Source organism: Haliaeetus leucocephalus, unplaced genomic scaffold, assembly GCF_000737465.1.
Source record: "Haliaeetus leucocephalus isolate CR32 unplaced genomic scaffold, Haliaeetus_leucocephalus-4.0 Scaffold696, whole genome shotgun sequence".
Classification (NCBI taxonomy): Eukaryota; Metazoa; Chordata; class Aves; order Accipitriformes; family Accipitridae; genus Haliaeetus; species Haliaeetus leucocephalus.
Window position 1 is genome coordinate 1,195 of NW_010973132.1, and position 21,795 is coordinate 22,989.

Here is a 21,795-nt window from a genome sequence, read left to right on the forward strand (position 1 = left end):
GCTTTGTCTTGGTGGAGGAAGCTGTGCTCAGCCTGCAGCTAATTGTGCAGCTGTTCCACACTTCTGGTCTGTGGGGTTTCTGCATTTGGCCTCTGCTGCCTGCTCACTTGCCTTGTCTCTGTGCCCAAGTGTTCGAAGAGCTGCAATTCAGGCATCCGGACACGCCAAGTCATCTGCGCTGACGGCGACTCCAAATTCTACAGTCCTGAGACATGCAAAGCCATCCAGCCACAGAAACCAGCCACCGTTGGGGGCTGCACCGTGCAGCCCTGCTCCCTGCCACAGCGTGAGTGGTATTGCTGCACACCTAGCTTTTCCTAAGATGCTTTTGTTTAGGAGTAGAAATTCCCAGCTCTGCACCAGCTTATATTCTCAGCTTCTTGCCTGCCTGTTTCCATCCTGTGTATTTGTTTTGTGCACATAACCATGGCATCTTCAGAGTCGCAGTATCTGTGCTGTTTGAAATGTATGTAACAGGCTTGGGACCGATATTGGGGTTTGTTCATTTTGAATTCAGTATTCTGTGATGGCTCTGTCCCAATGTGTGCTGCAGACTGACCCCAGGACTCCCAGTCAAGAAGCATGGCAACCTGGGCAGGCTCAGTAGCTAAAAACTATAAACAACTCTCATCCCTCTGTGGACCAGCTACAAAGGAGGCACAACTGCTCAGAAGATTTTTGCTTGCTGTCTCTGTCTAGTCTTCATGCCAGAGCTGAAATGCTGACTTCTGTCTGCCTGTCCATTGCAGGTTGCAGTCCTGACAATCCAACTGAATCCAATTGCTGCTCAGCAGCTGTTCCAGAAGAGAAACGTTTTCATCAACTTTAGTCTCCTGTTGATTCCTGGACGCATTTGCAATTATTAGAACATAGGGCTGGTCTAAATGCACTCGTTTTGTGTATGTTTCTCTTTGCAGAGGTCCCCAGTATGCAGGACACTATGGGATACGACGTCACTCGCCAGTCCTTGCTGATGCGTTACAACCCAAACAGCCCTGCCACAGGTTTGGAAGAATTTTGTGGGTTTGGGTTTTTGATGATGGTGGACTTGAAATAGAGTGTGGTAGGGGAAAGGTTCCTCCTTTTCTTCATTTCTCTCTTTTCATGGGCTTCTAGAAATTCATGCAGCCAGGGACAAAGTGTAGATTCTTTTACACCAATAGTGAGCAGTATTTGAATCTGTCTGTGCAGAAGACTGTACAGTATATAGATCCCAGGTTTTGGCAGCATGACTTAAGTGCTGGCTGACAGAAATGCTGCCCAAGGCAGATCATAGGAAGAAGAAAGGATGATGTGAGGGGACCACAGTAATGTGGCAGGTGGTTTCTTGTGGGACAGCAGAAAGAATGGCCAGGGTAGTGAGGACCAGGGCACCTCAGGGCAACCAAATCCAGAAGGGTGGGCCAGGAGACACACATCCAGGTAAAACCCTTATGCAGAAAAGCCTGCCCTGTAGCCTTGGGCAGGTGAAAGAGAGCAGAGATGAGGAAAACTGACAAGATTTTGATGCTTACCTGCATGCTTTAAGGAGTTTTCTCCCCCAGATTCTGGTGATGAAAGGATGCTCTCTGGGAGCTCCATGATCCATAGTACGTCTGGGAATCACCACATCCCATCCACCAAGGACCGTGGCATCAACTTGTTGCCTGTTCGCTGGGAATCCCAGTCACGCTCATCGAGTTCCCATCAGCTCAGCTCCTCTCAGGACCCCACTGCAGGGACTGGCTCTCAGGACTGTCATCGGAGCCCCTATGGCTGCTGTCCGGATGGGCACACTCTGGCTTCAGGCCCCTTGGGGAGAGGTTGCCTCTTCAGCACCTGCCACCAAAACAGGTAGCTGGAAGTAGATAGGCCTGAGCAGGGAGGCATTGCCTTTCCTGGGGGCTTACTGAAATTTACTGCCTGTGCCTGTTGAGCCGGGCATGTCAGGTGTTGCTGCAGCCCTTCTATCTTCTGCCTGTAGGTATGGATGCTGTCCTGATGGAGTATCGGTTGCCCAGGGTCCAAACAACATGGGATGCCCACAATATTACCGTGATATTCAAGTGAGCAGAAATCAGCCCACTGCGGCCGCTCCAACAGTAAGTACAAAACCTCTGCATTTTAGGAGTCCATCAGATACAAAGATTCCAATTTGACCCCGGTGACTTGCATTGTGGGTTTCTGTTGTGCTCCATCTCTGCCAGTAATGCTGGAGAACCAATACTCCAGGCATGGCATCGAGCCCTTTGGCCCACGTTGCTCCTCTTCAGTCTGGGGCATCCACCTGTGATCCTCTGTAAGCAGGGGACAGAGTGGATGGTTGGGAGATGTCTGAGAAGTAGAAGAACAATCAGTGTAGAACTGATTGAATAATCCTGAGTAATCAAATTTCTGTCAGTCAGAAACTTGCCATTCAATTTCTGGGAGAAAAAAATGGGAAAAACGTGGACACTGTTAATTGCCTTTGTTTGTCAACTGCAGATTAATTGAAGGCAAAATAGTCAGGGAGGCAATCCCTCTTGTAGCTTGGGGTGCTTGGTGGGGCCAGCTGAAAACCTGGCCTGCTGCTGGGCTGGTTAGGTCTGTCTTGCAGAGAAGCGCAGCCCTAGCTTCATGGCTGATGGCCAAGTTTCCTCCCCCTTCCCAGCCTCAAAGCCTCTAGGAGGCACACAAATAGTGGTTCCTCTAACAGCTGGCCTTCTGCAGCCGACAGCTTGGACACGGTGCTTTGCATGTGCTACTGTCCTAATGTCTGCATGATAACTTTTTGGCTTTCAATTCCTGTCTCTAAGGCAAGCCAAGCCTTGTCCCAGCAGCACCCCTCGGGCGAGTGCCGCAGTTCCGTATACGGCTGTTGTTTTGACAATGTCGCTTCAGCTTCAGGTCCTCAAGGGGAAGGATGTCTCAATAGGCCCAACTACCGTAAGTGATGCTTTGGCTTCTTGGTTTAGAAACGTAGGAAGAGTCCTACAGAATCCAGTAGCGTATGGAAGCTTCCTGTGTAGAGGCTCTGCTCTCTGTAGAATGTAGTAAATTATCTCTTTGCAAAGAAATTCTGCCTGGTGTCTAGGGCACGGGAAGCTGGGAGGGAGCGTAGAAAAGCAGCCAGATGGTTCAGTTCTGTCAGCTACTACAGAAATTCTTGTTGTCCTCTGCTGATAGTTGGACAGAAGTGTGTTTGTGTGATCTCTGTCAGTCTGTAGAACTTCTGGGGAGCTCTTTGCCCCTGAGAAGACACCCTGATGCAGCCTGGAGTGCTCCAAATTAGTTACCTGGATTTAGGAGAAGTAGGGCCTCTCTGAGGAATCAGGGCTGTGCTCAGCCTTCAGACAGCCCATGGACAGGGGTGGAATGAGAGCTACAGCTAAGGATGGAGGTGTTGCTCAGGGCTGCATGAATGCTTTCAGCCAGCAGAGTTCAATACAGTGCCCGCTGTACTACGAGGGCACTAGAGCTCCTGGGCAAAAGCATCTCTGCTCCTTTAGTTCCCAGCTGTATCCTCTGCAGGCACGTTGCTGCTGCATTGTCTTGTCTTTTTGCCAAAGCACAGATATTGCTTGGTGGCCAGCCCTGTGGGGCTGCCTTAGGGAAAGGGAAAGCTCTCTGGATCCTCTCTGCTCAACCACAGCTTGGCAAAGGACCCCTCAGTCAGAGCCCTGCCCCCAGTGTTTGTCAGCATGTGACTGTGATGATACCTGTGACTCAGGGCACAGGACTCCATTTGTAGATACATTGGGCTGTGCTCCTCTTTATATCAATGTGTGGAGGGGTATTCTGTAATGCATGAGGATTCACAACTGCGTCTAACCTACTTGTTTTGTGGGCTGGAAATGTGCAAATGGCACCCACATCCCCCCTGCAGGAGAGGAAGCCCCAGAGCCAACCTTGCATCTGCACAGTTCCCTGAGGTTGTAAAGCATCCATGTAGCATCTAGATTCAGAAATGTCTCTGAGGTTGGTTCTCCTTCCACCAGTGGAAAAATGGGGGCAGAAAGAAACATGTGAGCAGCTGCCCAATTTCAAAGCAGAGCTGGGTGCAAAACCCAAGTGTCCTATTTTCCCACCTGCCTTCTGCCCACAAGGCCCATCAGATCATTTAAATAGGTGGCTTGAAGCACCTGGACCTTTGTGCTTCATGACCCTCACGTCTCCCTCTGTTCCACTCTTTTTGGTAGCATATCCTGTCATATGCCTGCTGCCCAGTGCCCACGGCCCCTGCATGAACTGGACCACTCGCTGGTACTTTGTGACTGTCGTTGGCAAGTGCAACCGGTTTTGGTACGGCGGCTGCCATGGCAATAAAAACAGCTTTGCTTCGGAGGAGGAGTGCATGAGAGCGTGCCACAACTCTGAGGGGCTCAGTCCTCTGGAGCATCAGCCCTCTTCTGGCACAGGAACCTTGCAACACCAGCACACTGGCTCCCGCTCTCGTACAGGGGATGCTCGGGGTCAGCAGCAGCCACCCCTGAGAGAGTCTGCAAGTCACAGCCAAGAAGGAAGAGCCTATGGGGCTTCACACCCCACACAAGACAGCCGCAGACAGGACAGCTGGAGAAGTGAGGTGCTGCCAGAGTCTTTGCCAAGGACTGGTGTGCTGGAGAGCCAGCGCTGGAGCACCCAGCAAAGCAGAGCAGACAGCCTGAGCCAGCTGCACTTGTGGGAAACAGCAGTGCCTGGCCTCTCAGAGAGGCAGAGTAGCAGTGGCCAGCAGATGCTGCCCCATGAAGGCAAGCAGTGGCATAAGGCTTTCGGAGCAGATGTTTCCATGACGGAGGGATTTGGGCACCAGACAGCTGCAGACCTGTTCCCAACACGGGCTCTGCACAGGTGATGATTTTTTTTTAATTTTTTTTTTCCCCCCTGTTCTGCCAGCTCATTGTGAAGCATCAGTGCAGCTTCCTCTGGAGTGAAAGTGTTGCCCCAGCTGGGACCAGCTAACTGGGAATACCATGCAAAGAATTGGCTATACAAGTGGCCCTTTGGTAAATCAGGCTATTCAGGCCCTGGTGTTATCTGCTATCTCCTTCCTTACACTCTCTCTGTTCCCTGACAGCACTGGAAGAATGCTGTGTGAAAAGACTGCAGGATCCTGGGGTCTTTGAGAGGCATTCTTACACTGTAAATGAGAATCTATAGGTGTTTTTCTTGTTCTGACCAACAATTTAGCTGACTCTCTGCCTTCAGAGCCTTTACCTCAGCACTGCATGGAGCAGCAATGGGTTGTTCTAGGGAAGACTTTTAAGATGCAGTTTGGGTCAGGATCCAGACAGTGTCACCCTGAAAATCAGAAGTGTGTAGAGCTAGATCTAAATGTGTCTGTCTGCTGAGCTGAACCTAGTTCCTTCAGAAGAGAGGGGTTGTAGGACTCTCTCTCTTCCTGGAGGTAATTGTGGCATTCGGTCTGTCCAGAGCAGGCTTTGCCGTGTAGGAGAGGGCTCCCCACATGTTGCCTGGTGCATCTGCTCAGAGCTGAATGGGCAGCTGGTCCTGCTTTGCTCTGTGGTTATGACTCATCCAGAGCCACATTAGAGGACCCAGAGGAGAGGAGGGCAGCAGAAGTGCCAGTGGAATCGCTTTCTCTTTCAGACCCATCCTGGAGGAAGCCAAGCCCTCTCTTGTGACAGCAGTCGTGGGACAAAACATCCAGCTGGTCTGCAAGACGGGCACGTCCCCCTCCTCCAGAGTGGAGTGGATGAAGGATGGCCAACCAGTCTCCTCTAACAGGTGAGCTCAGCTCCCTTCATTGTAGAGCAGATGGGCTCCTTGCTGGGCAGAATGCCAGATATGCTTGCCTGCTTTCTTTGTAATCTTATTGTTAATATTCTTTAAAAAAAAAAAATAACCAAGCCCGTATATTGACCTAAGAGCATGAACTGTCCACCTGGTCTGTGTACAGCAGAAACAGATACAGTCTGCAATAGTATTGAGGCATTGTCTAGTGTTATGAAGCAGAACAGGTGCTGTCCCATAACAAGGAACTGGTGGAAGCTGACATGTGGGTAGTGATACAGAAAAATGTTGTCTTTGTTGGATTCATCTTGGGGCAGTGCTAAGTCAGTAGTCCAGGGTGAAGCTTGTAGCCAAATAACTTGGAGCTTCTCTGGCTGGAAGTTTCTGGCACTCCCTTCTAAGATACAATTTTTTTAAAACTACTTTTAAAGCTTGTTTTTCCTGGGAGGTCTGTTTCCAGCAACAGTTTGGAGCCAGACAGTCACTTTGTGTTATGAAAATCACAGTTAAGAAAAGCCCAGTTATGCTTTTCTGTTTGCAGATGACTGCTGGGGCTCAAGCTCCTGCCTGAAAGGGCAGTTTGCCTCCTCATGGGAGGGGGTTGCTGAAAGCAGTTCCCTGTTTTCCCATCTCAGTTTCCTCTCTGTTCCTGACCTCCTTTCTCCCGCAGTTATTTCCCCTGCCTGTGACCCCTCTGTGGTCAACAGGGTTTTGTTTTTTTCTAAGCTGGGGAGGGCACTACATGGTGATGGTTTATGTAACATCAGCACGAAGAGCTGCTCTGCCTTGGCCAGTTGCTGTCCGTGGCCAGGCAGAGGCAGTTAATCCTTGCTCCTGTTGCAGGCACACCTACCAGTCCGACAGCTCCTTAGTGATCAGCCACGTCAAGCTGGAGGATGCCGGGACTTACACGTGCCTCATTTCTGATGGGAGGACAGAGAGCCGACAGATTCAGTTACAGATCATAGGTGACTTATCTTCCACTTAAGACCAAAGAGGTAGCTCAGGGGTCCTCGTTAATGGTAATTGACAGCAGGAGCAATAAAGCCACCTGCAGGAGCAAACTTGGTCTGCTGCCATGCTGTGCTAGCAACATTGCCTTCACTCCATGGCAGTGGTCTCCCAAGAGCTAGTCAAAACAGTCAGTCTCCTCTGCTGTAAGGGTGCCAAGAGGGAGTGTGGAAGCAGCAGGGCTTCTTTTGGTGCTGCCTCACAATAAAGCCTTAGCCCTAAAGCACTCCCCTGCAGTGCCACCCCGTAACCAGGGTTGTGGCTTGCCTGTAACCTGCCCTGTTTCCAGCGAGCATGTCTTCCTCCCTGAGAGCCATCAGCTGCCTCCTGATCCCAGAAAGGATACTCCAGAAGAGGGGTTTTCTGCAGTTTCCTGGGCTCTCCATCTCACAATATAATGTGACCAGTCTGCCATAGCTGTCTGTGGTGGTGCGTTTGTTTTGTGTATTGCCCAAAGAGGTCCTGCTGGGTAGCAAACAGTTCCCTGTTCTGAAAAACGTGCCTTATTTAAGAAACAAAAAAATATGAAAGACTGGTCTCAAAACATGGGCCAGCAAGGCACCCTGTAGCCTTCAATCTCTGAAGTGTACCTTGTCACAGCAATGGCACATGGGGCAGAAGGTATTGTGGCCTAAGGGATGCTGCAACATGTTCACTGACAGAGGAGAGAAAGGAGTCTAAAATTGCTTGCCTGCAGGTCTGTGACTCTCATTAGTAGACAGCGCAGGCTTACTGCACTAGTCAGCCAGAAAACAGATGGCTGAAGGGCTCTTTGGCTCCAGTTCAGCAAGCTCTCCCAAGCTCATAGAAACCCTATGCAAGAGGTCACAGTAAGAAGTGTCCTTTTACTCACATATGGCATTTTATTTTGAATAGAGTACCAGAGCACTGTTCTGGCAGAGGGTGAGAGAGGTTGGGTCCTTCACAAGGAAAATCAGCAGCATCGAGAGCTATCCAGAGGCAGGAAGGTTGTACAAGCTGCTGGTTCCTCTGTGCATCAGCAGTTCGTATACAGGTAAGTTCACATACAGCAACAGTTTGTCCACCATGCCCAACTGATGAACCATATGGTATCTCTTCATGTAGAAAAGCTGAACATTGGAAAGGTCCTGGCTCAGCTGTTCTAGGGCACGGTTGGGAAGCAAGCAGTACTGAACGGCTGACAACAGGAACGGGAGAAGATCCCAGTCACAAGCTGTCTTCTGTCCTCCCCGAGGGCCTCTTGAAAGTAGCATATTCTGAGCAAAGATGCACAGGGAGGCTGACAGCAAAGGAGCTAGGTTCAAATGAAAGTAGAAATATCAGGGGCAGTATCCTTAGCTGTTCAAGTTGGTGTAGGCAGAAAGAGGAACCTGTTCTGGAAAAAAGCAAAGCAAATAGGAAATGCTTAACTAGCACAAAATTGACATATGTATATATATAAAAAAAACCCCTCCAGTTACTTTAGCCCCCACCCATTTATTTTAAATATTTTGTCAACAAACCAGTCTGACTCAAAACTGTCTCCTCACTGGGTGGCATATTTTGTAGCTTCTTGCATGTTTTATTTGTGCTTCTGGGTTCCACAGAAATGAAAGGGTACAAATTATTTTTGCTTTAAATGCAGCATGTTGGGGCTCCACATTAAATGGGACCATGATCTGATCACTCCTTTCTTTTGAGTTTACAGCCTAAAACCTAGTCAATTTGCTGAACTCCCCAGCAGCCTCCTTAGCTGCTTCTGCCTAAAAGCAGGAAGAAGTGAGTCATTGAATTAAGAGCATTGAATTAAGGCTCTTTGGTTTTGTTTTTTGAATTCAGGTCAGAGAATGGGGGTGGAGGAGATGATGTTTTATTTGACTCTGGGAACGTCATGGTTTAGTTCCCTTCGAAAATGGTATTTAGCTGTAGCTATAAGAGAGCAAAGAGCACGAGGAGGTAGGTGGTGTGAGAGCCTGACCTCAACCTTTCTGCTGCATGAAGTGGATGGCCAGCTCCTGGGCCTTGCATGCAGTGAGGTGATTGCAATGGGCTCTTCACATCCCCCCCAAAAAATCTGTTCATTTTTGTGTGCCAGATAAGCACCTTGGGGGAAGCTTGCTTGATGCCCTGTTCAGGACTTTGTACCATTTGCCACGTGCTCACGTTGTTAACGCTTCCTAGGCTGTTATCCAGAGGGATGCTATCAGAAACAGGGTTGCTGTCTCTAAAGGGTTAAGCTGGCTGGCAGGAGTGCAGCACCAAGCTGTGCTGAACTGGAGCAGGATTTGATGGAGGCTGCTCTTTCCTGAATATTGTGAGTTGAATGTTGGTAGTGGCAAGTATCAGAGCTCTGACGGGAGTGCGGAGACTGCCCTTTCCTGTTGGGAGGCAAAAAATAAGGCTTGTGATTAAAAAAGACCTTGTGCTGAAGGTCAAATGCTGAACAAGGAGGTTTCTGCATCTTTTGCTGTGCTTGTGGACTTTGCAGATTGAGAATGGATAAGAGTGAGCCCTCAGTAGTGGAGGCCAGTGTTGGGGAGAGAGTCAGACTGCCCTGCACAGTGGAAGCATCGCCGTCTCTCACCATTGAGTGGCAGAAAGATGGGCAGCCCCTCTCCTCTCCCAGGTGAGCTCCCAGGTGGGTCCATCATACCCACAGGCAGGCTCATGTGGAGGAGAGCCTCCTCCTTGCCCTGCCTTCCCTGTCTTCTCCCTGAGAGAATGGAGCTGCTGGCTATGCAGCTAGGGCCTGTCCTCCTTTATGTTGGCCAGCTTCTTCCATCAGGGCCAGGCCCTAGCCTCACTCACAGATCAAAGCCTGAACACTGATCCCTCGAGTGAACAGCTCTGATACAGGGTCTGCAAGTGAGCCAAAGCTGAAATTCATTCGTGTACAAGATGAGCAGAAAGAGAAAACATGGCAAGAAAGTTTGCCAAAAAACAGCTGGTCTGTGAGCCAGGGCAGAGGTTCACAGCAAAGAGAGAGATCAGGGTGCCTGCAGTGTACTTTCACAGCTACTGGTGCTGCTCTCCGGCAGCTCCCCCCACCCCTTGCTCCCAGAACCCTGCTCTAGCAGTGAGCTTTTCCAGAGTCTACAGGACTAGTGCTGGGATTTGAGGACCAGGGGTTGCATTGCAGGTTGAACTGAGATGCTACTAAACCTCTGCTCAGTGTTACTACAAAGTTGTGCACGAGGCTCAGCTTCAGCTTGGGTTGCTGGAGTCCATCCTGACCGAAGCACAGGCTGAGGGGCTTTCTGATTTTGTTCCCCAGACACAGGCAGCAGTCAGACGGGGCCCTGGTGATCAGCCGGGTCAGCTCTGAAGACGTTGGCTTCTTTACCTGCATTGCCTCGAATGGACGTGACCAGGACCAGCGCCAGATCCTGTTCCGACCTCTAGGTACTGGGTGGGCGGAGGCATGCCTGGCACGTCTGTACACACACACGTGTGTGCACACAAGCAGGAAACAAGGAGGGCTGGGTGGTGTGGGTTTCTTGTCTGGCTGTGCCTCTTGGCTTCACACCTCATGTTTAACAGGCAGCTTGAGGGCAAGGGAAGAGTGAGTTGGTTTACCCCATGGTAATCGGTGTGTGTCTAGTAGATTGTGGTGCTCCAGGCAGCTGGGAAGAGGGACTAATAGCACCGTAAGAGTGACTCTCAGGGCCTTGTTTCTGGGACACTGGTGTGGAATGGGTATAGGAGCAAGAGGAACTAAGGAGATGGTTCTTCTGTGCATGTGATGTGCTTGTGTCCAGCTGAAGGAAAAAGCTCTTTGAGGCCTCTGCTACTTGCCCTTGCTTGGGCCAAAGCTCTTAGGAAATCTTCATTCCCCATAGCAACAGCGTCATAGATCTAAACATGCTGTTTCAAGGCCTAGGGGCTCAGAGCTCATCATAGCATATGTTGGACTTTTCCCATAAGGGAATGCTCCTACTACCACGGCCAGCATGGCATTGTCTTCCTGCTAGTGATGATTTCCCTTCTGGTCTAGGAGAGCTGAGGATCACTGGTCTTCTGCCAAGCATCACGGTACCTGAGGGAGGGACTGCTCAGCTTCACTGTACAGTGACTGGCAACAATGTGAATATAAGGTGGTCAAGGTGAGCGAAAATGAGACTGAACTTCCCTTTTCTTCTCTTCCTAAACCTCATCACTTACCCTCCAAATAATAATGCAGGATGCCTGCCAGGGAATGGAGAGACCCACGGTTCTCAGCCCCAGCTAGCATCACCTACCCTTTCCTAAACAACTTGGCTGTTACCCCAAAATCCTGGGCAAGATCCCTGTGGGGTGTGGGGGTCACCAAGTTCATGTTCCAGCCAAATGAGGAGGAAAGCAGATATTAAGCTAAGATTTCATGGAGTTCAAAAGGCTCCATGCTGGGAAGCTAGTGAAATTACAATAGCAAAAACTAAAATGAGTGATCAGAGGAAGACCTTTAGTTTCAGTTGGTCTTCATAAAACTCTCTCTGCCTAAACCTAGCAAACGTTTGAGCCCCTACAATAACAGCAACTCTTCTCCCAGCTTCCTGCTGCAATAGTTCTCTCCCTCTATTGTCAAGTGGGAGCAAAGGAGGTTTAAAAGCATTTTAATAAAGGTAAAGGAAAAGCTGTGTCCTCTTCCCTTGATGGTTTACAGGGAAACTGAATTTGTGCAAGTGTTTGGTGGTTTGTTTTTCCCTATTTGAAAATAATCAGTTCTGTTTTGGAGCCTTCTTGCGAAGGATCCAGAGGGATGGATTGGTAGTTGTTTAAATCCCTCTGCTCCAAGGGGTAGGACTGAAGTGGGCCATCTCACAAAGAGAGCTTTTCTTCCATACATAAGTTTGGTAACCAAGTTAACAAAATGATACAAGTTTCAGAGTCTGAATGAAACCCTATTCAGTGAAACAAATTTCATTTCCTTGGTAACTAGGAGTTCATAATTCAGGCAGTTTTCCTGCTGGGCACAGAGTATTCCAGGAGGAACAGAACAGACACAATCTTGCTGGTATTTTAAATGTGTTTTTTTTAAAACAAACTTTTAAGGGAGAGGAAAGAGGGCGCATTTCTCACTACCCCATATGTTCCTCAAGCAATATGTGCTGCTATCAATGCCAGCCAAACAAGCACTGCCAGACCACAACCTGGAGAGAGGGAAAGGCACCCTGGATTTTCTCTTAGTTCCTCAAACCTCAAAAATGTGTAATAGCGGAAAGGGTAATGCCTTTATACAGAGCACACAGCTAGCTACCTCCCACGCAGGCAGCGGGCTAATGGATGCAGACTCACTCATGCTCGTGTTACTATCCAACTGCAGAGCCAGGTTGTGGCAAAAGATTTCTTCTTCCTTCCTGCTGAATTTGTAAAAATTCACACCTTTCACAAAGCATCAGTTCCCAAAGAGCAGAGAGCACTCATTTAGCCCCTGTGGGTGGGAAGAGCGATACAAAATGTTTTTCGCCACAGGAACGGAGTCCCTATGCGGGCAGATGGCCGCCACATCCACCTGTCCCAGGATGGAAGACTGATCATAAGCAACGTTCAAGAGGCCGATGAGGGATCCTACACGTGCAGCGCCTACAGCAGCAGCAACTCCGTCAGTGCCAGCACGGAGGTGAAAGTGCTGAAGAGCAGGCCTAGCAGTGAGTACAACCTAGTCTCCCTGCTTCTCCCGGCACAGTGCCTGCCTCTTGGCCACTACTACAAGTCTGCCCATTGTGTGTGCCTGTCCACCACCAACCTCAGGCTTTGGGGAGCAGCAGGAGCCTCTGGGTTGTGCTAGCCAAGGAGCCCCGCTTTCCCTAGGGGGAAAAGCAGGATGGTGGAAATATCCTCCCCACCAGTGCACGGGGAGCCTAATTAACTTCCTGATGCCTGTCGTGGTTTAAGCCCAGCCGGCAGCAAAGCACCATGATGCTACTCGCTCACTCCTCAACCCCAGTGGGATGGGGAGGAGAAAATATAATGAAAAGCTCATGGGTCAAGACAAGGACAGGGAGTCATCCCTCACCATTTATGGTCACGGGCAAAAAACAGGCTTGACTTGGGGAAAAAACAAAATCAATTTAATTCATTACCAATCAAATCAAAACAGGATAATGAGAAGTAAAACCAAATCTTAAAACACCTTCCCTGCACCCCTCCTTCCTTCCCAGCTCAACTGCACTCCCCATTTTCTCTCCCTCCTCCGCCCCAGCAGCGCAGGGGGACAGGGAATGGGGGTTGGGGTCAGTTCATCACACGTCGTCTCTGCCGCTCCTTCCTCCTCAGGGGCAGGACTCCTCACTCATCCCCTGCTCCACTGTGGGGTCCCTCCCATGGGAGACAGTTCTGCACAAACTTCTCCAACGTGGGTTCTTCCCACGGGCGGCAGCTCTTCAGGAACTGCTCCAGTGTGGGTCCTTTCTGTGGCCTGCAGTGCTTCAGTCACAGGCTGTTCCAGAGTGGGCTTTCCCATGGAGTCATGGCCATCTTTGGGGTCATCCACCTGCTCTGGCATGGGCTCCTCCCCAGGCTGCAGGTGGATATCTGCTCCACTGCGGACCTCCATGGGCTGGGGGGGACAGCCTGCCGCCTCACCGCGGGCTGCAGGGGCATCCCCTCCTCTGGCACACCTCCTCCCCCTCCTTCTTCACTGACCTCAGTGTCTGCACAGGGGTTTCTCTCGCATCCCACTCCTCTCTCCGCTGCAGGTTTCCCTTCTTAAATACGTTATTGCAGAGGCACTACTGCCTTTGCTGATGGGCTCGGCCTTGGCCAGAGGCAGGTCTGACTTGGAGCTGGGGAAGCTTCCAGCACCTTCTCACAGGAGCCACCCCTGTAGCTGCTCCTGCACTACCAAAACACTGCCACACAAACTCAATACAAGGCCAAAATGCCATAGCTGGTTGACCAAATATTTGGCTGCAAGATTCATATTTGGACTCTGGACACTGGCTTTACACAGTGGTCTCTCCTCAGGAGATCAGCCCCAGAAACTACTTCTCCTCCTGTATCTCACCAGAGGTGTCAGTTTCTCTCTGATCCTCAATGTTGGACTAAATCAAAAACAATCCCCTTGGAACTGGCAGGGTGGAGAAAGCAGGAACATGCTGTGTCTTTTGGGAGGGAAACAAAACCTGAGGGTAAGCCCTGGCAGTGTATTTACAGCTCCTTCACCTTTTGCTTGGCTGCAGCTCCTGTGAATCATGTTGTGGACCTGAGCAGAGAGTGCGTGGACCAGCCACACCTCGCCAACTGTGACCTGATCCTGCAGGCCCAGCTCTGCAGTAATGAATACTACTCCAGCTTCTGCTGTGCTAGCTGCTCTCGCTACCGACTGCAGGCCAGCCCTCCTCGTCACCGCGGGTGACAGACACCTCCATGGCCACATGAAAGTACAGGTGACCGATTACAAGACTGGCAGTCTGAACTCTGTCCTTTTACTGCATGAAACTGTTCTGGGAGCTCTGCCCTGCTGGAAAGCTCAAGAGGGTGAATTGAACAGAGTGTAGTGGGCATAACTGTTCAAAGGTGGGAGACCCACCACCCTCAAGTTTATTGCAAACTCCTTTTTTTCCCCTCCCGTATGCCTTGCTGTAGCTAATCCATCTCTTTGCTTAAGGGTAGTCGCTGTCATGCACAGAACAAGATGATATTGGGAATGTAAGGATGCTGTGATTGAGAGGAGGCAGATAACCAGCATGAAAGAGGGAGAGACCAATTCTTCATACAAGCAAGAGAGACAAGTGCTCTTAAAAAAATAGTTTCTGAAGTGTTTGAAGATGGGCCTGAACTGGCTTAACTAAAGCACTAATGAGCAATGAACATTTGTAATCCTGGGGAGCACTTTCCATCTAAATGCAACGACTCTGGCCGTGAGAAACAGTTTGATGCATATAAAATTAGTGTTCAGGTCCTATGAGATTACTGGCTCTAGGGATGCAGCTGTAATGTCATGTTACTGTAGCTGTTTTATTCCAGTAGACTTTAGACAAATTTCTAGTTGGGTCAGTTTGGTTTCTACTTGACTGTAATCAGCTTTGGAATGAAATGCAGAAGCAATGCTTCACAGAAAGCTTAAAGACAAAATAGAATACTACTTGTAGCCCTTCCTGAATGTTAGGGATAATTTAGATGAATATACCAACACTCTTATCTGTTCTGAGATGCTGCACTTTAAATATCACTTGCTCTAGGAAGGCTCAGCAGATTTTTTGTTTTTTTTTTTTTTTTTTTTTTTTTTCCTGAGCTGGAGCTGTCCTGTTGAATTTATTGCAAAGCTGGGCTCAGTGGTAGTGTTGCGCTGAGTTTCAGCTTGGGGAAGCAAATAATATACACATAGAAATACATGTAGGGTCATTTGACTTGCCAGAATAAACTTCCCAATGATCTGCTCTAGTCTCAGTTAAATCCAGGAGAGCCTGGCTCTGTGTGTGGCCTGGGCTGATTCCTGCTGCTATGGGCTAACAAGCGAGGATGTGCAGATGCAGAGCAGCTATAGCTGAAAAGCATCCCTTCATTTCAAGTCTAACACCGAGTGGCAGTGAGTGCATATGAGGCTCTGAAAGAGAAAGTCTCAGGCAGTAAGGGGCAGGGGGGGAGGTGAGATTACATCACGATTTGTTAAACTAGGAAAAGCCCTTGGCTGTCTTCAGTATCTCAAAATGGAATTATTTCTGAGCAAAAGCATTTTTTTTACAGCCTCCAGAATACTGTTTTATCCTAGCATCAGCCCTAATAGTCCCCCTCGTCTTTATTCCAAACTCCCTGCTGAGACTTGGATGGGTTAATCATAGTAATTGGCACTATCACCCATTTATTATTTGCATAGATGTAGCTATAAACTAGTAGACTGGTGTGTAGTGTTGATGTTTTGGTTGGGGGGGGTGGGTGGAGGACTGGCTTTTTTTATTGGTTTTTTTTTTTTCTTCTCCTACTTCTGTTACTTTAAGGCTTCTCAGGCAGGAAGCTAATTCAGGACTGTGCTCACACCATGCTCCTCTCTTTCAGTCCAGACTCAGTACTCAGGGCAGCAGTAATAAATAGGTGTAAATTCCCAGGCTTGACAGCCTAAAGCTGGTTTGGATTCTAAAGCTGGTAAATCAGTTCAGATGCACCTAAAAATAAGGATTGCTAACCTAATGATTGCACTCTCTTCAGCACAGGTATGGTTTCAGGATTGGACATGCTGCTTTGAAGGGAACAAACTGAAAAGTCTAGAAGCAATGCAGTAAAGGAGAGGTGACAGTCATCCAGCTATTTGGGGGTGGGTCTTTCTGTGGTGTCATAGATCCTGCTTGCTAGAAAAGACAAAAATACTTATTTTGCAGTTAAGTCCCTTTAATTTGATTAGGGAAAACTTCCTCTGCTGTAATTTGCGGTAGGCATTACAGTGTAAGATTTGAAGTTGATATCATTGGATATTTAAGAACAATGAGATGGTTCTGAGAACTTCTAATAGTGTTTGTACATAATTTTGCATTTAATAGACCAGCACTTTTTTTTTTTGTGTGTGTGTATAGGATATTTTAGTATATAGTATGGCTTTGCCTTTTGAGACCAGGGACTAATAACAGACTGTAAACCCCAGTCTTAGCAAAGCCCTCTCAGTTCACATGCGGCAGGCATGTGGAGGGTAGTCAAGGTCTGGGGATGTGCTCAGAAGCACAGTTACAAGTTGACTGTGGTTGTATCGGACCCTTTTGTCCTGGTGAGTGTTTATTCTGACCTCCTTCAGCTGCATAACCATGATAGTAAGGATAGTATTGGAAGGCATACCATCACTGTAATAGTTAACTAAAGGGTCTTTTTACACCACTTCGATTTGACAAGCTGAGCTTTTCCTTCTATGTAGTACCACTTAACTGCCTAACTGAATGTCTACTTTTTTAAGAATCAAAATGTTCAATGGATTGCAGGAAGGTTATATCTCTTTTACTGTTACCTCCAGGGCAGGGGAAGGGTGTAGCTATACTAGGCTATTTTCTGCTGAGCTTGGGGCACTATTGTGAAAGATATGGAACTAATAGAATAAGCTATACATGCTTTCTTTCCTATTATAAATGTCTATAAACATGTGCTTGCTTTTTGAAAGCTGAAAAAAGTACTAGTACCAACTCAAATACCATAGGGAGTGTTGGTCATTACTATTTGTATCATACTCAAAACAGGTAAGAATTTGTAAAGAAAAAAGACCCAGTTTTCTAGACCATGTCACTGTGAGACTTGCTGTACTTGCCTGGAAATGGAAACTGCTGGCAAGCTCACCTGCTAGGGCCAAACAAAGGGAGCATTTCTTCCCCTTTGGGTTACAAAGTCTGACTTTTCCTTGTGTCTAAACTGACTTGATACATGTAAGAATGGAGTAAGAAAGAGCCAGTCATACTAACAGGGTAGGTATCAGCACACTGGAAGAACAGAAAAGGAGTGAAAATACACTATCTTCCCATATGGGTTTTAGGATCTTCACTCCTTTTAGTAGTAGGGGAAAGAAAAAAAATCTTTTCCCTTTTTGACCGTCTTTGTCTCTCTGTACAGTATTAGAAAATACAATGATGCAAACCCAAAATCTGATGTTTTCAGTAAAGCCCTCCATTTTAGAGCTTTAAATAGTTATGGGTCACAAGGATATCTGCAAGTTCAGTCTTGCCTCATCTACATTCACCTACTAACACAGAAGATACCTAGAAAGGCAAATGCTGAAAACTGAATGGGGGGTGGGAAATAAAGCTTTCACAGACACTGCTTCTACCACCAACATTTATTTCTGTTAAAGCAGATTATAAATCATCAGTACAAATATATATAACTTACATTTGCTTGTAAGGCCAAAGTTTAAAAGTAAAGTTAAAATGAGATGGTTTTCACAAGTCACCAGAGGCAAAACCTGGACCAGCTGCAGCCTTTACCACAAGGTTTCACAATCAGTGGGAAAAAAAAAAAATCCAACCAAAGTTAAAAACCTCTATGATCTATTGACAGACAAACATAAAATGGTTTCCCAGGTAGCCCTAGGCTGTAGATATGATTACAGTAAGTTGTCACAGTAGTGTTAGAACCAATAGATTAAGACAAAGAAACTGCAGCAATACATAAAAGGAAAAAAACCATACTATATATAATATGTAGCTTGATTCTGATAAAAACCAGTAAATTTTCCCCATGGTTTTCAAACCATGACAATACTGTTCTTTAATTTTCTTTATTTAAAACTACGATATAATGACTTATTGGTTGTGATTGTTGTTGCAATATGCTACTTACAATGAACAGATACAAGAACAAGCTAGAGCCCCTTTTTCCATCCCCCCCAATATTACTTACAATAAGAATCAGAGATAAATCAATCTTATGTACAATTTCTTACATCCAACCCCCTTTTTTTTAACCTTTGGCAAGATTACTTACAACTCATACAGCTTTTAATATCCAACTATTTAAAATATTCTAAATGCATAAAAATAAAGATTTTGGCTTTACTTTATTCTTTACATATAATATTCACTTTGTTACTCAAAATGGAAGCTCAACTTTTTCCACAAACCTAGCTTTTGCTAAGCAGGTGACAATCTCCCACCCATATCCACCCCCCCACCCTACCCCATTTTCCCTGAGGGGGAACGTCCAGGACTCACAGGGCATGAGAAGGACACAAGTAGAAAATCTGCCTTCCTTTCTGTGAGATAATGGATGTTTCTGCAGACGAGGCTTTGGGACTGGGTGCCTTTCTTTGCTCTGTTTGACTTCCAGCTTTCCAAGTGAGGAGGGAATGCAGACTGGGGTGGCTCCAGGATTCCTTTTAAGAACTGCACATTAAATTCTTGTATGTTTATATCCTCCCCATAATTGCTCCCTCTTTCTAACCCATTTTTGTTTGAAGGGACCTTTGGGATTATCAAAGCAAACTGATCAGAAACAGCCCCCTCTGCTCCCTTTATCCCTCTATCCTAATGTACAATTTATCCACCCCCCACAGGACTGCTTAAAGTTCAATCTCAAATGTCTTCTGTAAATCACTTGAGAAGGGGTTAGTTGGAGAGGGATTAGTGCGCTGCTTTGCCTTGCTCTCTAGTGCTGCCCACTGTGCTTCAAACGGGTCTACCTGTGGAGCAGCTGCGGGAGGCTGCGAATGCTTGTCCTCTGCAGCCCGCTTGCCACTGTCAACTCCGTTGAAAGCTGCAGAGCCATTGTGCTGCACAGGTGGATTGAAGAAAGGGCTGGTCGTAGCACTGTTGCTTTCATACTGAGGGAACGTCTGCTGTTTGACAAGACTGGGTGACTGATGCGGATGGGCTGACGGAGCGTGGCCTGCAGTACCAAAGACATTGGCTACCATCTGGGAAGGTGTGATTCCAACCACAGGTACGCTTGGGGCTGCATAGGTCATCCCATTTGCTACAGCATAGGGCTGAGCCGGAATAAATGCCGGCTGCATGGGTGGTACCACACCCACCGGCACAGGCTGAGGCGCAATGAAGGTGCTAACCGGGAAGGCTGGTGCTGACTGGGAAGGTGCTGGAGGAGGCTGTAGTAGTGGCTGTGGGGCTGGGGTTGGGGTTGGCTGCTGTTGGGCTCTGACAGTCTTTGAGACCTCTTCCAACCAGCGGTCTGCCTCTGAGGGGGTACGTCTGTGATTTCCTTGGAAGAGACTTGGTGAGGCTGCACCTGAGGAGGTGCTGCTCCATTCAGTGCCTGGGAAAGAAAGCATGGGGAAGTCACTAATGTTTCCACCCCTCACCCTTTTATCAGTTAGAAAGGCTGGAGGATGTACACAAGAACAGACAGGCCTCCTCCCTCCATGGCTGAAAGACTGCTACCCACACTGGAAGCATATTTATGCATCCACTGTACTGTTCTGTTATAGAAAGACATTGGTCAAGAAGGGGTAGAGAAGAGCTTCTTCACTAAAATGCAGATATTTTTTTTTCTCTTCCTGGCAGACATCTGAGACTTTAGGGCATGCAGGAGAGCTGCCGCATGCACTCATAATTTAGCGGCAATGATCTAGTCCATAACCACTAATTCCTCTGACTGGGGAGGATCAGTTTCTGAATGTACAGCTCAGGACTGGTGGACTGTTGGAACACAAAGCTATAAGAAACTGTTTTTAAGACTGGCTTGCTCTGTTTCCTAAATTAAGGCTTTACCCTCTAAAGGACAGTAATGTAATGGTACTGGGAGTTCAAGACAACATTCATTTTTTCTGTCCCATACACACTGAAGTGAAGTGTGAGTACTTACTATGATATATACATGAACATTTAAGGCACTACATCTAATCAAATTACTATGACTCCTTTATATTCTTCCCCCATCTCCACTCACTCTTCCCCTACTCTTTTCTTATATAACTCAGGCTGTTAACCTCTCAAACTTTTTTGCAATGTTCAACACTTAGCATTTTAAACTTCTCTCCTATAAAACCAGCTCTGATTTTAACTCATCTTCATTGACTAGAAAAAAAACCAAAACCCACCATCATTTCCATTCCTCCCACAGTTTCAAAGCTATGTCCCACCACCTGAATTCTGGTTTTCCTTCACCCTACAGTTTCAAATCCTCTTTCTCTCCCATAGGGCCTTGCCAGGTTTCCAATGTGATGAGAAAAGCAACCAGGAATAGTAGAGATGGCTCTACAATTCACATGTTATTTGGTGTTTTGGAGAAGTCAATAGTCTGCCATCAGCCTGATCTAGTTAAACACCATCTAAAGCTCAGTTTACTGTTGTTTTTACAGTGGGAACTGTTGAAGGCAGAGCTTAGGGACTCTCTCTTATGGGGGAAGACTTACTGAAAATGGGTCTGGTATTCTTACAAGGCCAAGTAGAACCTACTACTTCACTAGCAAAGTTTCTCTTTTTCAGTTGAGCTTATATTAGGAAATGATGTTAGTTTGATTGTAGCCTTCTAGCACCTATATCCACATGGCTGACAGCCCTTTAAAGTACTACCTTGCATTGTATGTAACTACAGACAAGGACTGGAGGGACAGACTAAACAGAAAAAAATGAACCTCTAAAGCCTTTAAGCAACCAACTTAATCTCTCCTTACATATGCTAGTGGAAAGAACGCACAAAAATTATTTTGGGTACGCATAGATTCTTCCCTCTTCATCCCCAAACACACTATTTCATTACTTCCTTTTTAAGCACTGGATTTTCTAAAATGCTGCCAAAATAAGAATCAGTCCAGCTTATAGACCCAGAACCAGGGAGTTCATCGCTTCCCTCCATCCACTCATGCAAAAGGCTACTACTTCCGGCTTTTGTTACTGTTCCTTCCACTTGCCATTAAGTGGCATTGACAATTGTCTCAAGGGCTCAATTATGCTTTTGATCCAAGTTCTCATAGCAATGCACCGGATCCACTTCCAATCTTACCAGCAACCATGGCTGCAGCTCCAGTATTAGCAGCAGGAGCATGAGCCCAAGGATTGGTTTCACGAACTGGCATAGCTGTGGACACTACAGCAGCTTGGGATGGTTTAGCAGCAAGCACACAGAAGGCAGAGGCAGTGCCATTAACTAAAATGGGAGCAGACAACATCAGTACAATTAATTCATGCCAGGCATGCACGTGACTGGAATATTAGTGGGCCATGTCACACCTATCAACATATAACAATTTTAGACACTTCCACATGACAGCACTTTGTGTAAATTAGCCAAATTGGACTGACAGCCGATAAAGCTAATAAATTCCATTTCACCAAGCCCACGCTTGTTAACAGAATTGTGGGATGGTGGAGTTTTAAGTATTTGATGAGACCTTGAGTTCTGATGACCAACTGAAGTTAAATTTGTTGTTTTCATAGAGAAGATATGTGGCTCACCAGAAGTTACTGTATGATTAATTTTAGATTCAAAAGAACAGATTTTAGATGCAAAGTAACAATAACTGGATTTAAGAAGGAGAGGTTCTTTTTTCACACAACTTGTATAAAAGCATATCAGTGAAATGAAGATTAGAGGCTGCTGTGTGTTCTATAGTTGGCATCTCTCCACAACTTATCTAAGAGTTTGTGTGAAAAACAGTAATCATGTGGTGGCACAAAATCTCTTCCCTTGTGGGATTTGGTTCCTGTGACACACAGTTGGTAAGGTTTTTGCAGTTCAGAAGGCAGAAAGTTAAAATAGCCATTATCT

At 47.1% G+C, this 21,795-nt stretch overlaps 2 protein-coding genes across 4 annotated transcripts in view; one reads left to right on the forward strand and one right to left on the reverse strand.

Annotated features, from left to right (window-relative positions):
• LOC104839638 (papilin-like) overlaps positions 1-14,182 on the forward strand; it is a gene marked incomplete at its 5' end in the record, with an annotated part of 15,368 nt that extends 1,186 nt beyond the window's left edge. The window contains 14 exons of the mRNA XM_010580022.1: positions 130-286; positions 918-1,004; positions 1,545-1,833; positions 1,964-2,081; positions 2,775-2,904; positions 4,158-4,809; positions 5,569-5,706; positions 6,556-6,680; positions 7,600-7,738; positions 9,173-9,310; positions 9,959-10,086; positions 10,679-10,787; positions 12,136-12,311; positions 13,845-14,182. Of these exons, the coding sequence (XP_010578324.1) occupies positions 130-286; positions 918-1,004; positions 1,545-1,833; positions 1,964-2,081; positions 2,775-2,904; positions 4,158-4,809; positions 5,569-5,706; positions 6,556-6,680; positions 7,600-7,738; positions 9,173-9,310; positions 9,959-10,086; positions 10,679-10,787; positions 12,136-12,311; positions 13,845-14,020 (2,562 nt within the window). The remainder of the gene's footprint in view (positions 1-129; positions 287-917; positions 1,005-1,544; positions 1,834-1,963; positions 2,082-2,774; positions 2,905-4,157; positions 4,810-5,568; positions 5,707-6,555; positions 6,681-7,599; positions 7,739-9,172; positions 9,311-9,958; positions 10,087-10,678; positions 10,788-12,135; positions 12,312-13,844) is intronic.
• A 3,213-nt stretch (positions 14,183-17,395) lies between these two features.
• Positions 17,396-21,795, reverse strand: part of NUMB (numb homolog (Drosophila)) — a 37,468-nt gene continuing 33,068 nt past the window's right edge. For 2 of the 3 annotated variants that reach the window (XM_010580020.1, XM_010580019.1), the window contains exon 8: positions 17,396-19,341. In XM_010580020.1, the coding sequence (XP_010578322.1) occupies positions 18,632-19,341 (710 nt within the window). In that variant the 3' untranslated portion in view covers positions 17,396-18,631. Of the gene's footprint in view, positions 19,342-21,030; positions 21,175-21,795 lie in introns of all 3 variants that reach the window. The other variant, XM_010580021.1, reaches the window with a different exon arrangement.